A 22,797-nucleotide genomic window follows, 5' to 3' on the forward strand; every position below is an offset into this window, starting at 1 on the left:
CACACATGTCTGGACACTTTCTGATTTATTGGGGTTCGACTGCCAGGACCTCACCCATGCTAAGAATGAACTATAGCCTACCTCGGTTTTTGCCATTGGCACTCCCAGCAACTTGCTGTGCAAAAAAAAAAAACTCCATTCAAGTGAAAGATTAAAGATTCTTTTGCCAGATCCAGAATACTGCCTGAGAGAGTCTACACTGCTTCTCTTTGCATAGGTTGTAGAACCATAGATTTGCACATGCTTTTATCTTTTTAGCTTACGTTTTGTGTTTCAAGTTCAGAGGGGTTTTCCCATAATCCTTTATCAACTATCCACAGGATAGGCGATAAATATCTGATCAGTGGGGGGTCCGACCGCTGGGACCCCCACGAACAAGAACGCTGGGGCTGTTGAGCTCCATCTTCAGCAGCCCCTTAGAAGTCAATAAAGCGGTGGACGAGAATGCGCACGACTGCTCTGTTCCTATGGGGCTCTCAGGAACTGAAAGGTAAGCCTGTTTTCATGATCGCGGGGGTCCCAATGGTTGGACCCCTACCAATCAGATATTTATCCACCTATCCTGTGGATAGGTGATTAATAATTATGGGAAAACCCCTTTTAAGACCATTATAAAGGAAAACAGATCAACTTCGTGTGAACATTTTATATTTACAAGGCCATATTTCCAGTGACCTGATGGGCTGCTTTCTTCAATACATCCTGAATTTTTGATAAATATGTCTCTTTTTAGTTCTTTCTTTTATTTGATGTCTCTATTATTTTGTGTGCTTTGTCCTAGGTTTTCAGAGATCTGTTGCCATAGCAGATTCAAACTACAATTGGTTCTATGGCCCTGAGAGCCAGTTGGTGTTTCTGGATAAGTTTGTTATGAGAAATGGGAGTGGCAATTGGCTGGCAGAACAGATTCAACTAAACAGAGTTCAGGAAGGGCCTGGAACCCCAGCCAAAGGTCAACGCTGGTGCACTCTGCACACAGAGTTTCTTTGGTAAGGAAGCATTTGGTCTCATTAAAAATATTAATTTGTTTTTTTTATTTTCTACCTTTTTTTAGAGGGTACCTGTCAGTTAAGATTGTATTACTTAAATGTGTCCAGAAGTAGCTTTATAAAATTTCATTCTTCTGGAACCCCCGATTCCTCTGACGCTAGGAGGGAGTGGTCAAACTGGAGCTCTGTATGAAGGCAACCAATTAGAGAAAAGGCTCTACTTATTCTGGAAACGGTGTCGATGTTACTCTTTTTTCTCTTACTTTTTCTTTTTTAAATCTCATACAATGTATTTAATAAAGGGACAAGTGGCTCTAAGAACAAGTTTAGTAAACTGTTTATCTTCTAAAATGGGGAAGACACGATTGTATAAAACCATTGGGTATCAGAGCTAATTTAGGACTTAAGATTTGCAAGCTGTGATCTTATACTAAGATCATTGTGATCAATGTGCTTGCCTATCACTATGTAGTAATTACATTCAGCAGCACCAGTCCAGAGTAGCATAGTGTACATTCGTTATTCACAACGCACAGCAAATGGGTTATCAATGTAATGGTTTGCTAAGGCCATAAGTTACTGAGAAATCACCTGTGTTTGGTAAATAATGACACTACGTTACTCTTCCCTAAATTGGTGCTGTTGATAACCTTGTGTGTTTTCTGTAGTCCGTTCCTACATTTGTGATTGCACCGTATTCCTTTTTGGGTGGTATTATAACACTAAGGGTATGTTCACACGGCCTATTTACGGACGTAATTCGGGCGTTTTTGCCCCGAATTACGTCTGAAAATAGCGCCTCAATAGCGTTGACAAACATCTGCCCATTGAAATAAATGGGCAGACGTTTGTCTGTTCACACGAGGCGTAATTTACGCGCCGCTGTCAAATCACGGCGCGTAAATAGACGCCCGCGTCAAAGAAGTGACCTGTCACTTCTTTGGCCATAATTGGAGCCGTTATTCATTGACTCCAATGAATAGCAGCGCCAATTACGTCCGTAATGGACGCGGCGTTCAAGCGCCTGCATATGCCGTTACGGCTGAAATTACGGGGATGTTTTCAGGCTGAAACATCCCCGTAATTTCAGCTGTTATGGACGCTGTCGTGTGAACATACCCTTAAGAGTTTCCCTTCAGAAACTCTTAAGAGCTATGCAGCAGAAGTGTTTCACCATTAGAAATAAATCGGGAGACCTTTAGCTTACATTAGGTTTATCCAAGTATAGCCATTAGTTTCTGAAATTAGCCCTTTAATGACCGGCCTATTTTAGCCCCAAAAGAGGAGCCTGAGTAAGCCATTTCTGTTACGGTTTGAAAGTTTCCCTACCACAAAAAGTCTTAAATTGAAGTAATAAAAAAAAGTTACAAAAATAAAAACCCAAAAAACTAAAGGGCTTGTGTACAATATGTAAACTAGCAGACTCACCACAGGAGTTTGCTCCAAACTCCCTGTTAGGCCTCATGCACACGACCGTAGCCCGACCGTAGCCGTGTGCACGCCCGTGATTTTCGTGTCGGCCGGCTGCGGACTGTCAGCGGACTGTCAGCCGCAAGCCGCCCGCACATGCACATGGCCGGGCCATTGTTTTCAATGAGCCCGGACCGCAACTCCGGACCATAATAGGACATGTCCGTACTTTCTGCGGTCCGGGTTCCCGGGCCGTGCACGGACCGCAAAAACTACGGTCGTGTGCACGGCCCCATAGAAAAGAATGGGTCCGCAATTCTCCCGTGGATTTGCGGGGGAATTGCGGACGCAAAAACACGGTCGTGTGCATGAGGCCTAAGGCTGATCCTGGCATGCCCATAATCCTTGGTGGCATACAGTGTCCGTTATTGGGAGATCTCCCTTTCTATTTGTGCCGCCAGGGATTATATCCCCCTTCCTCTGTATACCACGTAGATGCTGCAGTTAACTGCGACCGAAGAAACTAAGGGGCTAAACTGCCAGTATCGGAGGAGAGCGCATGAGCTTAGCTATCTAATGGGACACCTGTGCAGCACTTAGACTAGAACGCTGCCTTTCCACAGAACCCTAGTTTAAGGCCCCTTAGTGACTGCAGTAAGAAGGCGTATTGGTGGTCATTTTTTAAACTAAAGTTATTTAGTATGTTGTCCAGAGTCTTTGAGCAAAGAGAGGGACCTGGGTGGAGATCTATTTTGGTGTGTATGACTGACTCTAGTGGCCCTTTCATTGCGTAATACAGTGGTCCCCAAGGATCAGTTTCATGCAAGACCAGCAATTATATAAAAATAAAATAGAAACTTTTTTAGGGTCTGTTCACACGTTGCGTAAACACTGCAGTTTTCTGCAACAGAATTTGTTGCGGATAATCCGCAGCGTAATAGAGTAGCAGCAAACTGGATGAGAGCAAATCTCATCCACGCTCCGCATGTAAATTACTGAGCGGTTTTTCAGCAGTGTAAAGTTTTATTCCACAGAATGTCAATTGTATCTGTGTAAACGCTGCTTATTTGTTGTGGGTTTTATCTCCCCATTGAATTCAATAGGGAAAACCCGCAACAATTAGCAGTTGCGTTTTATTGTGGCAGAATCTGAACAATTCCGCTGCAAAAAACGCAACTCGGAATTTGGTCCAGTTTTTAGTCCGGAATTACCTGCGGCCCATGGGGCATGAAGTCAGCCTTAATCTTGCGGCCCGGTACCAAATATCCACTGCCTTGTATTGGTCCGCAGCCTTGTGGTTGGGGACCATTGGCTTAGTAGACAACTTAAAATTCAGGGGTAACTCTGGTACACATGGTTATTCTAGTGGGCACACCGTTGGTCTGAGTAGGTTGTTTTTTGTTTTTTTTAAATGGACCTACTCAGACCAACTCTGCTGCCCTGAATCTATGAAATCTATGAAAATTACAAAGTTTACAATATATTTTTATTGCTATTAAATGACTGCAGCTGTCATGGGATTTTGCATCACTTTTATTGTAATATGTAATGCTGAGTTTTTTTTGTTTTTCATTGCCCCCCAGAGTAGCCTTTTACTTATTTTATATCAGAGGGAAATTTAAAAACATAGAAGGGGAATTTAAAATAGATTTTCTATTCCCTTATATCCCATATATATTGTGACTCTTTGAGACCCACCCCTCTGAAACCATTTTAAAATTGCATTAAAAATTGTTTTAACGAGGCTTTGCTCTATTTAAGAATATATTCTATGTTTAACAGGTATGACGCATCATTACCATCTACACCTCCACCAGACTTTGGCATTCCTAGGTTGCATTTTTTTGAAGACTGGGGTGTGGTGACCTATGGGAGTGCTTTACCTGCTGAAATCAACAGACCTTTTATTTCATTCAAATCGGGAAAGCTTGGAGGTCGTGCAATATTTGATATTGTTCACAAAAACAAATACAAAGAGTGGATCAAAGGATGGAGGAACTTTAATGCTGGTCATGAACATCCAGACCAGAATTCCTTCACCTTTGCACCAAATGGATTTCCTTTTATTACAGAGGCTTTATACGGACCAAAATATAGTTATTTAAACAACGTATTAATGTTTTCACCATCTGTGTCAGATTGCTGCTTTTCTCCATGGGAAGGTCAGGTGACTGAAGATTGTTCTTCAAAGTGGCTTAAATATAAGCAGGGTGAAGCAGCAGATTCTCATGGAACGGTGACTGCAGTGATGGAGAAAGGTGGAGTTGTTTTCATCAGGGGTGAAGGAATTTCAGCCTACAGCCCAAAATTGAAGTTAAAAAGTGTTCAAAGAAATCTCATTCTTCTCCATCCACAACTGCTGCTACTTGTTGACCACATTCACCTAGACCATAGTAGTACTTTGGAAGCAACAACAACTTTTTTTCACAATGTAGACTTGCCTTTTGAGGAAACCTCTATTGATGGGGTTCATGGAGCAATAATTAGGCACAGAGATGAAATCTATAAAATGTTTTGGATGGATGACACTGGCTTGAGCGAGAAAGCTGTCATTACATCTGTAAACTACCCACATGGCTACCCTTATAATGGAACGAATTATGTGAATGTTACTACCCATCTCAGGAAACCAATTACAAGAGCAATATACCTTTTTATTGGACCGTCTATTGATGTTGAGAGTTTCAGTGTCCATGGAGACTATCAGCAAGTTGACGTATTTCTGGCAACTAGTGATCATGCCTATGCTGTCTACCTTTTCACTGGTGAAACACCAAGTCAGTCAGTCTATGCTAAAGTAGTTGCAGACCGACAAAGAATTGTGTTTGACAAAAGTTCATCCATCAGAAGCACTTCACCAACTGAGGTAAAGGATTATGTGGGACTTGTGGAGCAGAACCTTCAGCACTTCAAACCGGTCTTTCAGGAACTGGAGAAACAAATCTTGTCTCATGTAAAGAACACTGCTAGTTTTAGGGAAACTGCAGAGCGGATTCTAAGATTTTCAGATAAAAGAAACACAGAGGAGGCAATTGAAAAGTTATTTGCGATTTCTCAACAGCAGAAACAACCAGGTACGGTGAAAAGAACCAAGAAGGGACCAAGAAGGTACAAGTTTATCAATGCTGTTTCGGACATGTTTGCTCAAATAGAAGTAAATGAAAAGCAGACCAGACAAAAAGCCATGGCTCTGGCTCAAAGTGAAATTCCAATAAATGAGGATGAAGAAATGAAAGACCTCCTGGATTTTGTCGATGAGCCATCAGTAAGGCAGAAATCTAGCCCTCTAAACAGACCAGGCTCCCAACACATGTTGACTACACATTACAACAAGTCTTCATCCATATCTGCTTCTTATGCAAGACTTTTTTTAATCTTAAACATTGCCATTTTCCTAGTTCTCTTAGCGTTACAATTGTCACGATTTTTGAGGACTAAGAATGTACATAGAAAGAGATTACTTTACGCCATACTGTCTATTGATTGTTGTGTTTTAATGTGGCTGTATTCCTCGTGTTATCGGACACAGTGTTAGAACTGAGACTTAATCTATGCAAACCAGCAGGTTTATATTTGTTCATGTTTCTCAAAGGGAAAACTAAAAAAAAAATAAAGACTACCCTGAATGTTTACTAGCTGACTGGAAATCAATCCTACAGAAAGGAAAATAAATTTGTTTGTTTTTTGAAATCACTAAATGTGTGGGAATTGTATTAACGTATGTTACAAATGCTGTACAAAATCAGGTTGACCTTGTCTCCAATACGCAAAATACGTACGTGTCCGATACAGATCTAGTGCCTGCCAAAGGTGCATGAATTTGCTACTACTGAAGCACGTGGTACATATGGTTTTAGCATGAATCATACAGCAAACCGAACATAAGTTGTTTTTGATTCTTCATACCAAGTATGGCAAATATAAGTAATCTTTTTATGATTGCAACACTACACTATTGTGAACATGTGTATTTCTGCTCCGTTCTACAGCAGCTTCGCAAGATTATAAATGTTCAATTCTTGTAATATTTTGGTATGATGAATACACCTATGACTTCTGATAACTGAACATCATGGCAGGTGGAAGTTGGTAATAACCAGATGGGCGTGGATCAATTTCTATAGTAATGTTACACGTCATGGTTATTTTCTTTTTAGAAGGCCGAGATTCCACAAGTTGTATTGATCGCGTTTTTACTGCATTATTGTAGCTATTTTTACGTACTTAATTGCTGTAAAAAGGAAAAACAGCATGCGTTTTACGGCAAATCACCGTGGTTTTGCAATGCTTTTTTTTGGTTGTACGGTTATTAAAGGTAAAGCACGTTAAAACCATAAAGCAATAAAACACCCTGTGAAATCTCAGCCTCAATTGTATTGTGTATTGTCCATTAAGTTCAAACGTATGAGGAATTTAGGTGTTTCATTCCGTCCCATTACCCCAGCTGTGTAAAATCAAGCACCTCATCATGCAATTTGCCTTTAGAACGACCCATTCTTTTACAAAATGTTTGTAAAGAGTTCACTAAATTCCAGTGTAATACTGTAATAGGATGCCACCATTGTAACAAGTCAGTTCATAAAATGTCTTCATTCCTAGATATTCCATGAACAACGGAAGTGGTATTTTACTAGATTGTAGATTGTGAGCAAGGCCCTCTCATCCAACATCCGTGTCTGATCTCACAAATTCTATTCTGGATGAATGGCCAAAAATTCTCTCAGACACTCTAAAATCTTGTAGAAAGCCTTCCCAGAAGAATGGAAGCTGTTTTTAGGTGTAAAGGGGGACCAACTATTTCCTATGGATTTAGAATGGGGATGTCATAAAAGCTTCTAGTGGTGTAATGTGTAGATGTCGCAATACTTTTGTCCCTATATTGTATGTATTTTTTTCAACCGTATGAATTATGTACAAATGAATAGACAGTGTATTTTCAGTTACACAATTTGTAAATCATTTCATAACCTCACCAGCATAAAAATATGAAAGTTACCCCCACCCCTGCTGTAAACCTCCCATTTTGGCAAGAATAGTTGCACATGAGCTAAAACAGCCTTTAACCCCTTAGCGACATCCAACGTACTATTATGTGGCTGTTGTTAAGGACTGGCTTAGAAGCTGAGCTTACACAATCACCAGCGGTATAACTGACAGCTCTAATGCATTGCACTACATGGGTATTGCAATGTATTAGAATAAAGATCAGAGGTGCAGGCCTTCAAGTCCCATAGTGGGACAAAAAAAAAGTTAATGTTGTACAAAGTGTAAAAATGAGTTTTCAAGTTAAAAAAACAAACTGCCTTTTTTCCTAATATGAAGCCTTTTATTATAGGAAAAAAATTAAACAGTTAAAAGTACACATTTGGTATCGTCTGTAACAACCCAAACTGTTATTTTTCCAGCACGGTGAACACTGAAAAAAAAATAAAAATAAAAGCATGCCAGAATCACAAATTCTTTTTTTGGTCACCGCCCCTCCCAAAACATAGAATAAAAAGTGATCAAAAAGTCACATGTACTTAGATAGTACCAATAAAAACTACAACCCGTCCTGCAAAAAAAACAATCCATTACACAGCTTTTTTTTTTTTTTTTTTTTACTATAAAATAAAGTTATGGCTTTAAGAATATGGTGACACAAAAAATTATTTTAAAACAGTAATTTTATTGTGCAAACGCTGCTAAACCTAAAAAAAACAAAAAAAATATATATACAGGTCCATCTCACTGAAATAAATTAACTTTTTAATATTCTAATTCATTAATTCATTTCAAAAAGTGAAACTCGTATATTCTATAGATTCATTACACACACACATCGATTTCCAGCATTTTTTTATTTTAATGTCGAAGATTATGGCTAACAGTTAACGAAAACCCAAAATTCAGCACCTCAGAAAATTTGGTTATTGGGTAAAAGTTCAAGATCGTGGACTCATGGTGTAACTCTAATTAGCAAATCAACACAACCTGCAAAGGTTTCCTAAGCCTTTAAATGGTCTAACAGTCTGGTTCAGTAGGCTACACAATCATAGGGAAGACTGTCGTCTGGATAACTGTCAAGTCAGCAGTCATTGACACCCTCCATAAGGAGGGTAAGCCACAAAAGGACATTGCTAAAGAAGCTGGCTGTTCAGAGTGCTGTATTCCAAGCATTAATGGAAAGTTGAGAGGAAGGAAAAAATGTGGTAGAAAAAGGTGCACAAGAAACAGGGATAACCGCAGCCTTGAAAAGATCGTCAAGAAAAGGCCATTCAAGAATCTGGGGGAGATTCACAAGGAGTGGACTGCGGCTGGAGTCAGTGCTTTAAGAGCCACCACACATCGAACATATCCAGGAAATGGGCTAAAACTGTCGCATTCCTTGTGTCAAGCCACTTGTGACCCAGAGATCACGTCCGAACAATCTTATCTGGGCTAAGGAAAAAAAAGAACTGGTCTGTTGCTCAGTGGTCCAAAGTCCTGTTTTCAGATAAGTCAATTTTGCATTTCATTTGGAAATCAAGGTCCCAGAATCTGGAGGAAGAGTGGAGAGGCACTCAATCCAAGTTGCTTGCGGTCCAGTGTGAAGTTTCCACAGTCAGTGATGGTTTGGGGAGCCATGTCATCTGCTGGTGTTGATCCACTGTGTAATAGCAAGTACAGAGTCAATGCAGCAGTCTACCAGGGCATTTAGGAGCACTTCATGCTTCCCTCTGCTGACAAGCCTTATCGAGAGGCTGATTTAATTTTCCAGCAGGACTTGGCACCTGCCCACACTGCCAAAAGTACCAATACCTGGTTTAATAACTGCAATATTACTGTGCTTGATTGACCAGCAAACTCGCCTGACCTAAACCCCATAGAGAATCTATGGGGTATTGTCAAGGGGAAGATGAGACACCAGACCAAACAATGCAGACGAGCTGAAGGACGCTATCAAAGCAACCTGGGCTTCCATAACACCTCAGCAGTGCCACAGGCTGATCACCTCCATGCCACACCGCATTGATGCTGTAATTCATGCAAAAGGAGCCCTGACAAATGTGTTGAGTGCATATACTGTACATCTCAGTAGGCAAACATTTCGGTATTCAAATTTTTTTTTGAAATTGGGCTTTATATATTTCTAACTTTTCTGAGACTACATTTTGGGTTTTCATTAACGGTTAGCCGTAATCTTCAACATTAAAAGAAAAAAAATGCTGGAAACCGATCACTCTGTGTAATGAGTCTATATATTATGAGTTTCACTTTTTGAATTGAATCACTGAAATTAACTTTTTGATATTCTAATTCATTGAGAAGGACCTGTACATATGGTAATGTAGTAATTGGTATTCGCCCGCAGAATAGTTATTTATAGCGCACTGTAAAAACTGTAAATAAAAATCATTGTCAGAATTGCTGGTTTTTGGTCACCTTGCTTGCCAAAAAATGGAATCAAAAATTATCAAAAAGTCACATGTACCCCAAAAACTAAGCCCTCACAAATCCGCACTAAAAACTTTATGGCTCCAAGAATATAGCGACACAATGTGCAGTGTGTGCCAAAAGCGGATAAGATTGGGCACCATTTATCAGTGCGACATTGGCAACACATCTTCGGATTATTTACCCCATTATTATACCCTCTTATTATGCTCTGATATACTCCGCGCAGCTTACATATGCCCCCCTCATCATAAAATGAAACACTAGTAAAACACCAAACAGAACATCTACCAATCAAAATCCTCCCTTCTGAACACTACACTGTGCCCAAACAGCGGTTTACGTCCACATATATGGCACCGCCATACCCGGGAGAATCCCCTAAACAGTTAATGAGATTTGTCTTCAGTGGTGCAAACTGGGCACAACATATTGTGCAATAAAATGGCATATCAGTAGAAAATTGCAATTTTCACTTTGCACCAAATTTTAATTATTTTGCGACCTAATTCCACTTAATTCCGCAGAAAACCTGTGAAAAAATGCTTACAATACCCTTTGAAATTCTTTGAGGGGTGTGGTTTGGCAAATGGTCTTTTTGGGGGTGTTTTCACTGTTTTGGTACCACAAGACCTCTTCAAACTTGACATGGTGCCTAAAATATATTCTAATAAAAAGGAGCCCCCAAAATACAGTAGGTGCTCCTTTGCTTCTGAGGCCTGTGTGTCCAGTAACACAATAGGGACATATGTGGGATATTTCTAAAAACTGCAGAATCTAGGCAATAAATATTGAGTTGCATTTCTCTGGTAACACCTTAAATGGATTAAAACATTTTCTGCAAAAAAAATTATTTTGTAAATTTCACCTCCACTTTGCTTTAATTCTTATGAAACGCCTAAAGAGTTAAACGTTCTAAATGTGGGTTTGAATACTTTGAGGGGTGCAATTTTTAAAATGGGGTTATTTATAGGGTGTTTCTAATATAGGGTCCTCCAAGCCATTTCAGAACTAAAGTGGTCCCTAAAGGCTTTTGAAATTTTCTTGAAATGAGAGAAATTGCTGCTAAAGTTCTAAGGCTACATTCACACTACACCTGAAAACGGCCACGTGACAGCCGTTTTCCAAACACTGAAGTTCTATGGGTGTATTCACATGGCTGTTTTTTTAACCGCCCGTGAATATTGGCCGTCAAAAATTTGGACATGTCCTATTTTTGACTGTTTTCACGGCCAGACGGCACCCATAGAAGTCAATGGATCTGTTTTTACCAGCCGTTTTTTTAGGAAACAATCCTTCTAATGGCCGGTAAAAACTGATCCTGGCCAAGGACTCCCCGCAGACTGCGCTGCTCTGAGCCCGGGGAAGCCCTTGACGTTACGGTCCATAGAAGGAAGTGATGTTGGGCTTTCAACAATTGAATCCCAGGCCAGAGTATCGCAAGATCTTTGTCCGGGGACTGCAGTCTTGTAGATGGCAGGTCCCCCACCCATCCCCCGTTGATAGCGTGCCACTGTAGCTCCCTGTAGGAGCGGAGTCCCCGGCGGCCAGACCCTGCTCTGCCAGGGGATTTCTCTCCAGATAAGCCTCCGGCATCACTCTCCATATATGAACAGTGACGTCAAGGTGTTACTCCTAGAGTGAAATCCCAGGTCTGTTCTGGCAGGGGATTCTGCCCATATATGGTCAGAGACATCCGGGGCTCCGTCTCTGAGCGGAATCCCTGGCCCGCTCTAGCAGGGGATTCCGCTCTCCTGACATTACTGTCCATATATGAGCAGAGACGTCAGGGGCTCAGTCTATGAGAAATCCCCGGTCAGAGGGATTCCGCTCCTACAGTGAGCTACAGGGGTGGTATCTACAAAGGTGTGTACTGTCTACAGGGTCGGTGTTATCTACAGTCGGGGTATGGCACTATTTACATGGGAACTGTGGTTCTATGTGGGCACTGGCACTTTATACTGTGGTACGAAGTGCTACAGTGCCCACATATAAAGTGCCAGTGCTCACAATATACAGGGACATTGCAGCACGATCTACATGGGCACTGTGGTGATTTCAGGGGAATGGGACAAAAAAAAAACTTTTTTTTTAATTTTTTTTTTTAACTGCCATTAAAAAACGGACAGACAGACTAGAAATGGATGAAAATTTAGAGACCCGCTGATGCAAAACGGCCATGAAAAACCGACGGTTGATCAGTTTTTAATGGCCATATTTTTTCACTGTCGTGTGAATGTAGCCCAAGGGTATGTGCACGCTAACTGCATTTACGTCTGAAAGTACGGAGCTGTTTCCAGGAGAAAACAGCTCCGTAATTTCAGATGTAATTGCTGGTACTCTCCTTTTGCGAGGCGTCAATTACGGCCGTAATTTGGAGCTGTTCTTCATTGGAATCGATGAAAAACGGCTCAAATTACGTCTCAAGTGTCCTGCACTAATTTTGACGAGCCGTCTTTTTTACGCGTCGTCGTTTCACTGCGACGCGTAAATGACAGGTCGTCGGCACAGTACGTCGGCAAACCGATTGAAATGAGTGGGCAGATGTTTGCCGACGTATTGGAGCCGTATTTTCAGGTGTAAATCAAGGCATAATACGCCTCGTTTACGCCTGAAAATAGGTCGTGTGAACCCAGCCTAAGCCTTGCAACGTCCTAGAAAAATAAAAGGACGTTAAATTATTTTTTTTTATATAAATATGCCAGCATAAAGTAGACATATGGGAAATAGTAATACCACACAAAATAGTTGCTAGTTAACATTTGCCTTGCAAGCAGAAACATTTAAATTTATAAAAATGTGAAAAACATCAATATTTAGAGAAAATGTGCAAAAATTAGCAAACACTGAATATATCCACCAAATTTTACCACTAACTTAAAGTACAATGTGTCATGCGAAAACAATCTCAGGATAGCTTGGGAAAAAATAAATGCATTCCAAAGTTATTTACCACTTAAAGTGACATGTCAGATTTTAAAAAATTGGCCTAGTCCGCAATGGATTTTATTGCGGAAAATCTGCAGTGTATTACAGTAGCAGCAGAGTGGATGAGATTTGGACAAAGCTACAGCAGTGTTTCTGCAGCAGAGATTCTACCCAAAAATCTGCATTACAGTCTGTTGCCGTTTTTGGGGCGGAGTTCCCTGCAGGTTCCATGATGGATATGTTGCGTACTTTTACGTAGCCTATCCACGCTGTGTGTACCCAGCCTTACGGGAAAATTCAAATATAGCGGGCATGTCGAATAGCAACATAACCGCTACATTTGAATATACCCTCAGGCTCTGTTCCCAATCTATCTATTTTTAACAGCAAGAAAATTGTGGCTTTCAGAGCTTAATTTTGGATTGCCTGACTATTTTTGGCCCTCGTTACCTCACCCACCCTATAAAAAAACAAAAAAAAAACCTTAGATTCAGATGAACGTGGTGTTTTTCCTGCGCAAAAGCCACTTACCTGACCCGTGAGGCAGCATCATATGATGCGCGGCTGCGTGCTTTTCGTGCAGCCGCCATCATTATGACACGCCATTTGGATGTTTGTAAACCGAAAAGCAGATGGTGCTTTTCTGTTTACATTCATCCTTTTGATAGCTGTTGCGCGAAACAGGCAGTCTGTACTGCCCCATAGACTTCTATTGGTCCATGCAAGCCGCGTGAAAACCACGCGGCCTGCACGGACGCAATTCACGTTCGTGTGAATCCTCCCTTAGGATCATGAACTTAAATAAAGACAAGACAACGTGACATGGCTAAAATGGCCACAGCAGCCTCTTTATTTATTAGCAAAATATAAGCTATTTTTATAGATGCATATCAGTATAAATACATACATATCAATAATACAATATATGCATAACAATTAACTAATAAAGAAAGGGGAAGTCTCAGTCTAATTAAAATTATCAGCTTCAGCACCACCTCCGCTGCATATCGCCAATTCAACTGCCCTCATGTTCAAGAAAATTTCAAAAAGCTATTTTTTTCAGGGACGAGTTCAGTTCTGAAGTGGTTTTGAGTGCCCTATATATTAGAAACCCCCACAAAACACCCCATTTTGAAAACTGCACCCCTCAAAGTATCCAAAACCGCATTCAGAAAGTGTTTCAACCCTTTAGGCGTTTTACAGGAATTGAAGGAAAGTAGAGCTGAAATTTTCAAATTTCATTTATTTTTTTTATCTAGGGGTATAGTTAGCATTTTGACCCCACAGGTATTTTGCTATATTTGTTGGTTAGTCTGTGAAAATGAAAATCTACTTTTTTTCTGGAAAAACGTAAACATTTCTAATTTTTGCAAGAAATAAAGGAGTAAAAGCACCCCAACATTTGTAAAGCAATTTCTCCCGATTACGGAAATACCCCATATGTGGTAATAAACTGCTGTTTGGACCCACAGCAGGGTTCAGAAGGGAAGGAGCACCATTTGGATTTTGGAGCTCTGATTTTGCTGAATTGGTTTCTGGGGGCCATGTCGCATTTGCAGAGTCCCTGAAGTACCAGTACAGTAGAAATTCCCCAGGTGTGATCCCAATTTGGAGACAATACCCCTGAAAGAATTAAATTAGAGGTGTAGTGAGCATTTTGAGCCCTCGGGTGTTTTATAGATTTTATTAGAATTGGTCCGGGAAAATGAAAAAAATGTTTTTTTCCAATAACCTGTAAATTTAGCCCATAATTTTTCATTTCCACAAGGAATACAGGAGAAAAGACACACCAAAATGTGTTACACAATTTCTCCTGAGTAGGGAAATACCCCATATGTGGTTGTAAACGGCTATTTGGACATACGGCAAGGGTCTAAATGGAAAAAGTTCAATTCCGTTTTTGGAGTGGAGATTTTACAAAATTTGTTTTTGACGCCTTGTTGCATTGCACTGAGGTACCAGTACAGTGAAAACTCCCGAGAAGTGACCCCATTTAGGAAACTACACCCCTCAAGGAATTCTTCTAGAAGTGTAGTGAGCATTTTGACCCCCAAAGGTTTTGCAGAAATTAGTGCACAGTGGATGTTGCAGATTGAAAATTGCCATTTTCCACATATATGCTATTTCAGTGCCCAATGTGTTGGGCCCAGCTTGTACCACTGGAGACATACGCCCCATAAATTGTTAAGCGGTTCTCCAGAGAACGGTAATACCCCATATGTGGTCATAAACTGCTGTGTGGGCACACTGCCAGGCCCAGAAGGAGCGCCATTTGGCTTTTAGAGCGCAGATTTTGCTTGGTAGTAGTTTTGTTTAGTGTTTTACTGGTGTTTCAGTTTATAATGTGGGGGCATATGTAAGCTGTGAGAAGTACATCAGGGTATATGTAATCTGTGTGAAGTACATCAGGGTATATGTAAGCTGCGCGGAGTACATCGGTATATGTAAGCTGTGCGGAGTACATCAGGGTATATGTAAGCTAGGCGCAGTACATCAGGATATATGTAAGCTAGGCGGAGTACATCAGGGTATATGTAAGCTAGGCGGAGTACATCAGGGTATATGTAAGCTAGGCGGAGTACATCAGGGTATATGTAAGCTGGGCGGAGTGCAACAGGTCATAATAGGATGATGTAATAATGGCGAGAATGAATAATAAAATTAATTATCCATGGATAGTAACGTACGCTTTGAACCAATCCTTTATGCACAGGCCGGATTATTGGGTGCAGGAGTCACACTTCTAAAGAGTGTCTGTGGTGTTGTACAAAATATCCGCACTCCAGTATTGACTAATCTTTGACTTCTTCACTAGCCCCATATGTAGCACAGACCCCAAAATGTCATAGTTTCCGCTGCATTTACAGGGTCTACCAGTGGGGGCTGCAAATTATGACGTGGGGTTTTAGATGAAGAACTGCTGCACATATAAATTAGTCTGGGCCGTCGTTTTGCATTATTGCGTTCCAAGAGTCATAACTTTTTATTTTTCCGTTGACGAGCTGTGTGAGTGCTTGATTTTCATGGGACGAGCTGTAGTTTTTATTAGTATCATTTTGGGGTACATGCGATAATTTTATCAGTTTTTATTCGTTTTTTTTGTGAGGTGAGGAGACCAAAAAACAGAAATTCTTTCACAGTTTTTTTTAATAATTTTTTAACGGCGTTCTCTGTGCAGTATAAACAACATGTTTACTTTATTCTGCGGTTCGATACGATTATGGCAATACCAAATTTATATAGTTTTTGTTTTACTACTTTTTACAAAATAAAAACACTTTTTTCTAAATAAAATGTTTTAGTGTCACCATCTCCTGAGAGCCATAACTTTTTTTATTTTTTTGTCGACAGAGCTTTGTGAGGCTTGTTTTTTGCGTGACACACTGTAGTTTTTATTGGTACCATGTTTGGCTACGCGCAACTTTTTGATTACTTTTTATTCCATTTTTTTGGAAACAACGTGACCCAAAAAGGAAATTCTGCTATTGTTTTTTATTGTATTTTTTTTTACGGTATTCACCGTGCGGGATAAATATATATTTTTTAGGTCAGGCCGATACGAACGCGGCGATACCTATTATGTCTAGTTTTTGTCTTTTTTTTTCTAATTATAAAGGGCTTGATCAGGGAAACAAGGCGATTTATTGTTTTTATTACGTAAAACTTTTATTTATTTATCTAAAACTTTTTTTTTTTTACTTTTTTTCACTTTTTATTTTACACATACTAGGAGACTGGAAGATCTTATCTTCTGATCCCCTGTACAATACACGGCACTACTTCCGTATGTACTTGTGCAGTGTATTGTAACTGTCACTTTACAACTGACAGTTGAGCCTATTGCGTCCTGCCTTGGGCAGGACCTAATAGGCTCCCGTACCTGGCAACCAGGAAGCCTTATCAATCACTTAAATGCCGCTGTCGCTATTGACAGCGGCATATAAGGGGTTAAACTACAGCGATCGGAGAGGACAGTGATCGCTGTAGTTGCAGTGGGATGTTGGCTGTATATTACAGCCGACACCCGATGAAGATGGAGCGAGCACAGCTCCTGTGCCCGCTTCATCCTGAGGGCGTTACTATACGCCCATTTTCGGGAAGGGGTTAATAAAAATAGTGGTTTTTTTTGTTTGTTTTTTTAACACCGCTTTCTCAGTTCTCACGGATCTCACAGAAATGAGATCAGAGAAAGTGACAGGAGCTTTCTCCTGCAGACGACGTCACAGACGGCTGTGATTGGTCAGTCTCTGATGACTTACCAATCACAGCAATCGCCGGCATGGGGTAACAGAGACGGTTAGCTGTCAATGACCGCTGCCGCCGCTGTTATATCACTATGTGATTTCACATAGTGACAGTTTATTCCTTCTCCGCAATAGTATGGCGAAGGTATGCTGCAATGAGCGGCTTGCGACGTACTATTGTGGAGAAGGTACGCAAGGGGGTAATAAAGTTCTGTGGCTTGAATAGCAAGTGGTTTGTATATTAAGTGGAGTTCCAAAAAACGGATTGATTTACTGTGTTGTGTGTGACAAAGTGGGGGGCCATTGTATGTGACATATGTATTGATTGCTTGCTTGCTACAAAGTTTGCAAAAGTGACATAATTTGTAACCATTTTTCCTTTGCAGTTTCCGGAGTAGCTGAGTAAGGGGGAGGGGTTAGCTGCTACCAGGTGGTATAAATCAGGCCTCACTACTCTGTAGAGCCTGCTCTGTGGCTTGAATAGCAAGTGGTTTGTATATTAAGTGGAGTTCCAAAAACCGGATTGATTTACTGTGTTGTGTGTGACAAAGTGGGGGGCCATTGTATGTGATATATGTATTGATTGCTTGCTTGCTACAAAGTTTGCAAAAGTGACATAATTTGTAACCATTTTTCCTTTGCAGTTTCCTGAGTAGCTGAGTAAGGGGGAGGGGTTAGCTGCTACCAGGTGGTATAAATCAGGCCTCACTACTCTGTAGAGCCTGCTCTGTGGCTTGAATAGCAAGTGGTTTGTATATTAAGTGGAGTTCCAAAAACCGGATTGATTTACTGTGTTGTGTGTGACAAAGTGGGGGGCCATTGTATGTGATATATGTATTGATTGCTTGCTTGCTACAAAGTTTGCAAAAGTGACATAATTTGTAACCATTTTTCCTTTGCAGTTTCCTGAGTAGCTGAGTAAGGGGGAGGGGTTAGCTGCTACCAGGTGGTATAAATCAGGCCTCACTACTCTGTAGAGCCTGCTCTGTGGCTTGAATAGCAAGTGGTTTGTATATTAAGTGGAGTTCCAAAAACCGGATTGATTTACTGTGTTGTGTGTGACAAAGTGGGGGGCCATTGTATGTGATATATGTATTGATTAACACCTGTTCGCTGTTTTTTTTGTAACTGGGATAATGGACAGCAAGATTGGAGGTTTTCTTCAGTGCACAGTTTGCCATATGTATGCACGACTGGAGCCGGAGTTCCAGGGTGAATATCTCTGTGGCAGATGTGAGCATATTGTTCACCTGGAAGCTCGTATTAGAGATCTGGAGGAGCAGAATGCAACACTGAGGAGGATAGACAATTTTGAACGGAGCTTGCTGCTCACAGAGCATGCAGTTATTGGGTTACAACTGGAGGGTGAAGACATGGGTGAGCAGGATCAGGTAAGTAGCTGGGTTAATGTAGTTAGGGGCAGTAGAAAGGGGTCAAAGACAAGGAAGGCCGATCCGGTTTCTGACATTCCAGGCAAAATTGCCAAGTTGGGTGATGATGCAAGGGTGTCAGTCTCAGAAATGGCAGCCCTAGTGGATACTGATCTCCCTAACAGCCGGGAGAACAGCCCAGCTAGTAGTCGGCGGGATGGTAATGCAGGTAAGCCAAGACAATTGATAGTCGTAGGGGATTCTATAATCAGGAAGACGGATAGAATAATTTGTCGCCAAGACCACCTCAACCGAATGGTCTGCTATCTCCCTGGTGCCAGGGTTCGGCATGTGGTGGAACGGGTGGACAAATTGCTGGGAGGGGCTGGTGATGATCCAGCTGTCGTGGTCCATGTCGGTACCAACGACAGAATAAATGGTAGGTGGAGGAGCCTTAAGAATAATTTTAAAGAACTAGGCTACAAGCTGAAGGGAAGGACCTCCAAGGTTGTATTCTCAGGAATACTGCCTGTGCCATGCGCATCACAGGAAAGACAGCAGGAGCTTAGGGAGTTAAATGCATGGCTGAAGTCTTGGTGTAGAGGAGAAGGATTTGGGTTCCTAGAGCACTGGGCTGACTTTTCATTGGGGTACAAACTGTATTCTGCAGATGATTTGCACCTAAATGGAAGGGGGTCCGCTGTGCTGGGGGAGAGAATTCTAGCTGGGATGGCGGAGTATTTAAACTAGGGCTGAGGAGGGAGGTCAATGTAGAAAAAAAAGGGGTAGCCAGGTTAGAGAGGGGTCAGACTATATTGGTGGGGGGAGAAACAGAATGTGGGGAGAGGACTAGACAACAAGATAAGGAGATCCTTTCGTTACAAAACATCAGTGTAAATAAAAAGGACCGATTAATGTCAAATCACATTTCTGATAATAAAAGTGAAAAACTGACAGGCAAGTTAAAGTGTATGTTCACAAATGCCAGAAGTCTAGCAAGCAAAATGGGGGAGCTGGAGGCCTTGATACTGGAAGAAAATATAGATATAGTTGGTGTTGCTGAAACATGGCTGGACTCTTCACATGACTGGGCTGTAAATCTACAGGGTTTTACACTTTTTCGTAAAGACAGGACAAATAGGAAAGGTGGTGGTGTATGTCTGTATGTGAGAAGTGATATGAAGGCGAGTGTGAAAGAGACAATAGTGGGTGAATACTGTGAGGAGGTTGAAACCTTGTGGGTGGAACTAGAAAGGGAGGTAAACACTGAAAAAATTACTTTTGGTATAATCTATAGACCCCCCAATATAACTGAGGAGATGGAAGGTCAGATATATAAACAGATGGAGCGGGCTGCACAGGCGGGTACTGTAGTGATAATGGGAGATTTTAATTTCCGGGATATTAATTGGTGTCATGGTTCGGCTTCAACTGCAAAGGGGAGACATTTCCTCAACCTGTTGCAGGAAAATTTTATGGGCCAGTTTGTGGAAGACCCGACTAGAGGTGAAGCTCTGTTGGATCTGGTCATTTCTAATAATGCAGATCTTGTTGGGAATGTCAATGTTCGTGAAAACCTCGGTAACAGTGATCACAATATAGTTACATTTTACCTATACTGTAAAAAACAAACGCAGGCTGGGAGGGCAAAAACATTTAATTTTAAGAAAACCAATTTCCCCAGGATGAGGGCTGCAATTCAGGATATAGACTGGGAAGAACTAATGTCAAATAATGGAACAAATGATAAATGGGAGATTTTCAAATCTACTTTGAGTTATTATAGTGCAAAATTTATTCCTACAGGTAATAAGTATAAACGACTCAAATTAAACCCCACATGGCTTACACCTTCTGTGAAAGGGGCAATACATGACAAAAAAAGGGCATTTAAAAAATACAAATCTGAGGGTACAGCTGTAGCCTTTGTAAAATATAAAGAGCTTAATAAAATCTGTAAAAATGTAATAAAATTAGCAAAAATACAAAATGAAAGGCAGGTGGCCAAGGATAGTAAAACAAATCCTAAAAAATTCTTCAAGCATATAAATGCAAAAAAGCCAAGGTCTGAACATGTAGGACCCCTAGATAATGGTAATGGGGAGTTGATCACAGGGGATCAAGAGAAGGCAGAGTTACTAAATGGGTTCTTTAGCTCTGAATATACAACAGAAGAAAGAGCAGCTGATGTAGCCGGTGCCAGTGCTGTTAATATATCAGTTGATCTACTGAATTGGATGAATGTAGAGATGGTCCAAGCTAAATTAAATAAAATAAATGTGCACAAGGCTCCGGGACCAGATGGGTTACACCCTAGAATTCTTAAAGAGCTTAGTTCAGTTATTTCTGTCCCCCTTTTCATAATATTCAGAGAATCTCTAGTGACTGGTATAGTGCCAAGGGACTGGCGCAGGGCAAATGTGGTGCCTATTTTCAAAAAGGGCTCTAGGTCTTCCCCGGGTAATTATAGACCAGTAAGCTTAACATCCATCGTGGGGAAAATGTTTGAGGGGCTATTGAGGGACTATATACAGGATTATGTGACAATAAATAGCATTATAAGTGACAGCCAGCACGGTTTTACTAAGGACAGAAGTTGTCAAACTAACCTAATCTGTTTTTATGAAGAGGTGAGCAGAAGTCTAGACAGAGGGGCCGCTGTGGATTTAGTGTTTTTGGACTTTGCAAAGGCATTTGACACTGTCCCCCATAGATGCCTAATGGGTAAATTAAGGACTATAGGTTTAGAAAATATAGTTTGTAATTGGATTGAGAATTGGCTCAAGGACCGTATCCAGAGAGTTGTGGTCAATGATTCCTTCTCTGAATGGTCACCGGTTATAAGTGGTGTACCCCAGGGTTCAGTGCTGGGACCACTATTATTCAACTTATTTATTAATGATATAGAGGAAGGGATTAATAGCACTATTTCTATTTTTGCAGATGACACCAAGCTATGTAATATAGTTCAGACTATGGAAGATGTTCATGAATTACAGGCAGATTTAAACAAACTAAGTGTTTGGGCGTCCACTTGGCAAATGAAGTTTAATGTAGATAAATGTAAAGTTATGCATCTGGGTACCAACAACCTGCATGCATCATATGTCCTAGGGGGCGCTACACTGGCGGATTCACTTGTTGAGAAGGATCTGGGTGTACTTGTAAATCATAAACTCAATAACAGCATGCAGTGTCAATCAGCTGCTTCAAAGGCCAGCAGGATATTGTCGTGTATTAAAAGAGGCATGGACTCGCGGGACAGGGATGTAATAATGCCACTTTACAAAGCATTAGTGAGGCCTCATCTAGAATATGCAGTTCAGTTCTGGGCTCCAGTTCATAGAAAGGATGCCCTGGAGTTGGAAAAAATACAAAGAAGAGCAACGAAGCTAATAAGGGGCATGGAGAATTTAAGTTATGAGGAAAGATTGAAAGAATTAAACCTATTTAGCCTTGAAAAAAGACGACTAAGGGGGGACATGATTAACTTATATAAATATATTAATGGCACATACAAAAAATATGGTGATATCCTGTTCCTTGTAAAACCCGCTCAAAAAACAAGGGGGCACTCCCTCCGTCTGGAGAAAAAAAGGTTCAAGCTGCAGAGGCGACAAGGCTTCTTTACAGTAAGAACGGTGAATTTATGGAATAGCCTACCGCAGGAGCTGGTCACAGCAGGGACAGTAGATGGCTTTAAAAAAGGGTTAGATAATTTCCTAGAACAAAAAAATATTAGCTCCTATGTGTAGAAATTTTTCCTTCCCTTTTCCCTTCCCTTGGTTGAACTTGATGGACATGTGTCTTTTTTCAGCCGTACTAACTATGTAACTATGTAACTATGTAATAAACAAGTGAAAAAAAATGAAAACCCCACTTTTTCCCCTTACAAAATGCTTTATTATTTAAAAAAAAAGTTACACATATTTGGTATTGCCGTGTCCGTAGCGACCCTAACTATAAAGCTATTACGTTGTTTAACCCGCTCAACGAACGCTGTAAAAAATAAAATAAAAAACAATTACAGAATTGTGGTTTTCTGTTCATCCTTCCTTCAAAAAAAATTTATAAAAATTGATCAAAAAGTCGCATATACTCCAAAATGGTACCAATAGAAACTACAAGATGTCCCGCAGAAAAAAAAAAAAAAGGCCTCATACAGCTGCATCGGCAGAAAAATAAAAAAGTTATGGCTCTTCAAATATGGAGACAAACACATAATTTTGAAAAAAAAAAAGTGTTTTTACTGTGTAAAAGTAGTAAAACATAAGAGAACTAGATAAATTTGGTATCATCGCAACCTGCTGAATAAAGTTACGTATACCACTCGGTGAATGGCATAAATTCAAGACGCAAAAAAAAAGTGGCAAAATTGCTGGGTTTTTTCTTTTACGCCCCAAAAAATTTAATAAAAGTTAATCAATAAATTATACGTAC

At 40.6% G+C, this 22,797-nt stretch overlaps 1 protein-coding gene across 3 annotated transcripts in view; it reads left to right on the forward strand.

The window, feature by feature from the left end:
• The window catches only part of DSE (dermatan sulfate epimerase), a 63,017-nt gene extending 56,988 nt beyond the window's left edge, over window positions 1-6,029 (forward strand). For all 3 annotated transcript variants that reach the window (XM_075864239.1, XM_075864238.1, XM_075864241.1), the window contains 2 exons: window positions 782-989; window positions 4,182-6,029. In XM_075864239.1, the coding sequence (XP_075720354.1) occupies window positions 782-989; window positions 4,182-5,934 (1,961 nt within the window). In that variant the 3' untranslated portion in view covers window positions 5,935-6,029. The remainder of the gene's footprint in view (window positions 1-781; window positions 990-4,181) is intronic.
• The last annotated feature ends 16,768 nt before the right edge of the window (window positions 6,030-22,797 follow it).

The sequence above is a fragment of the Rhinoderma darwinii genome, chromosome 4 (genome assembly GCF_050947455.1).
Source record: "Rhinoderma darwinii isolate aRhiDar2 chromosome 4, aRhiDar2.hap1, whole genome shotgun sequence".
Lineage (NCBI taxonomy): Eukaryota > Metazoa > Chordata > Amphibia > Anura > Rhinodermatidae > Rhinoderma > Rhinoderma darwinii.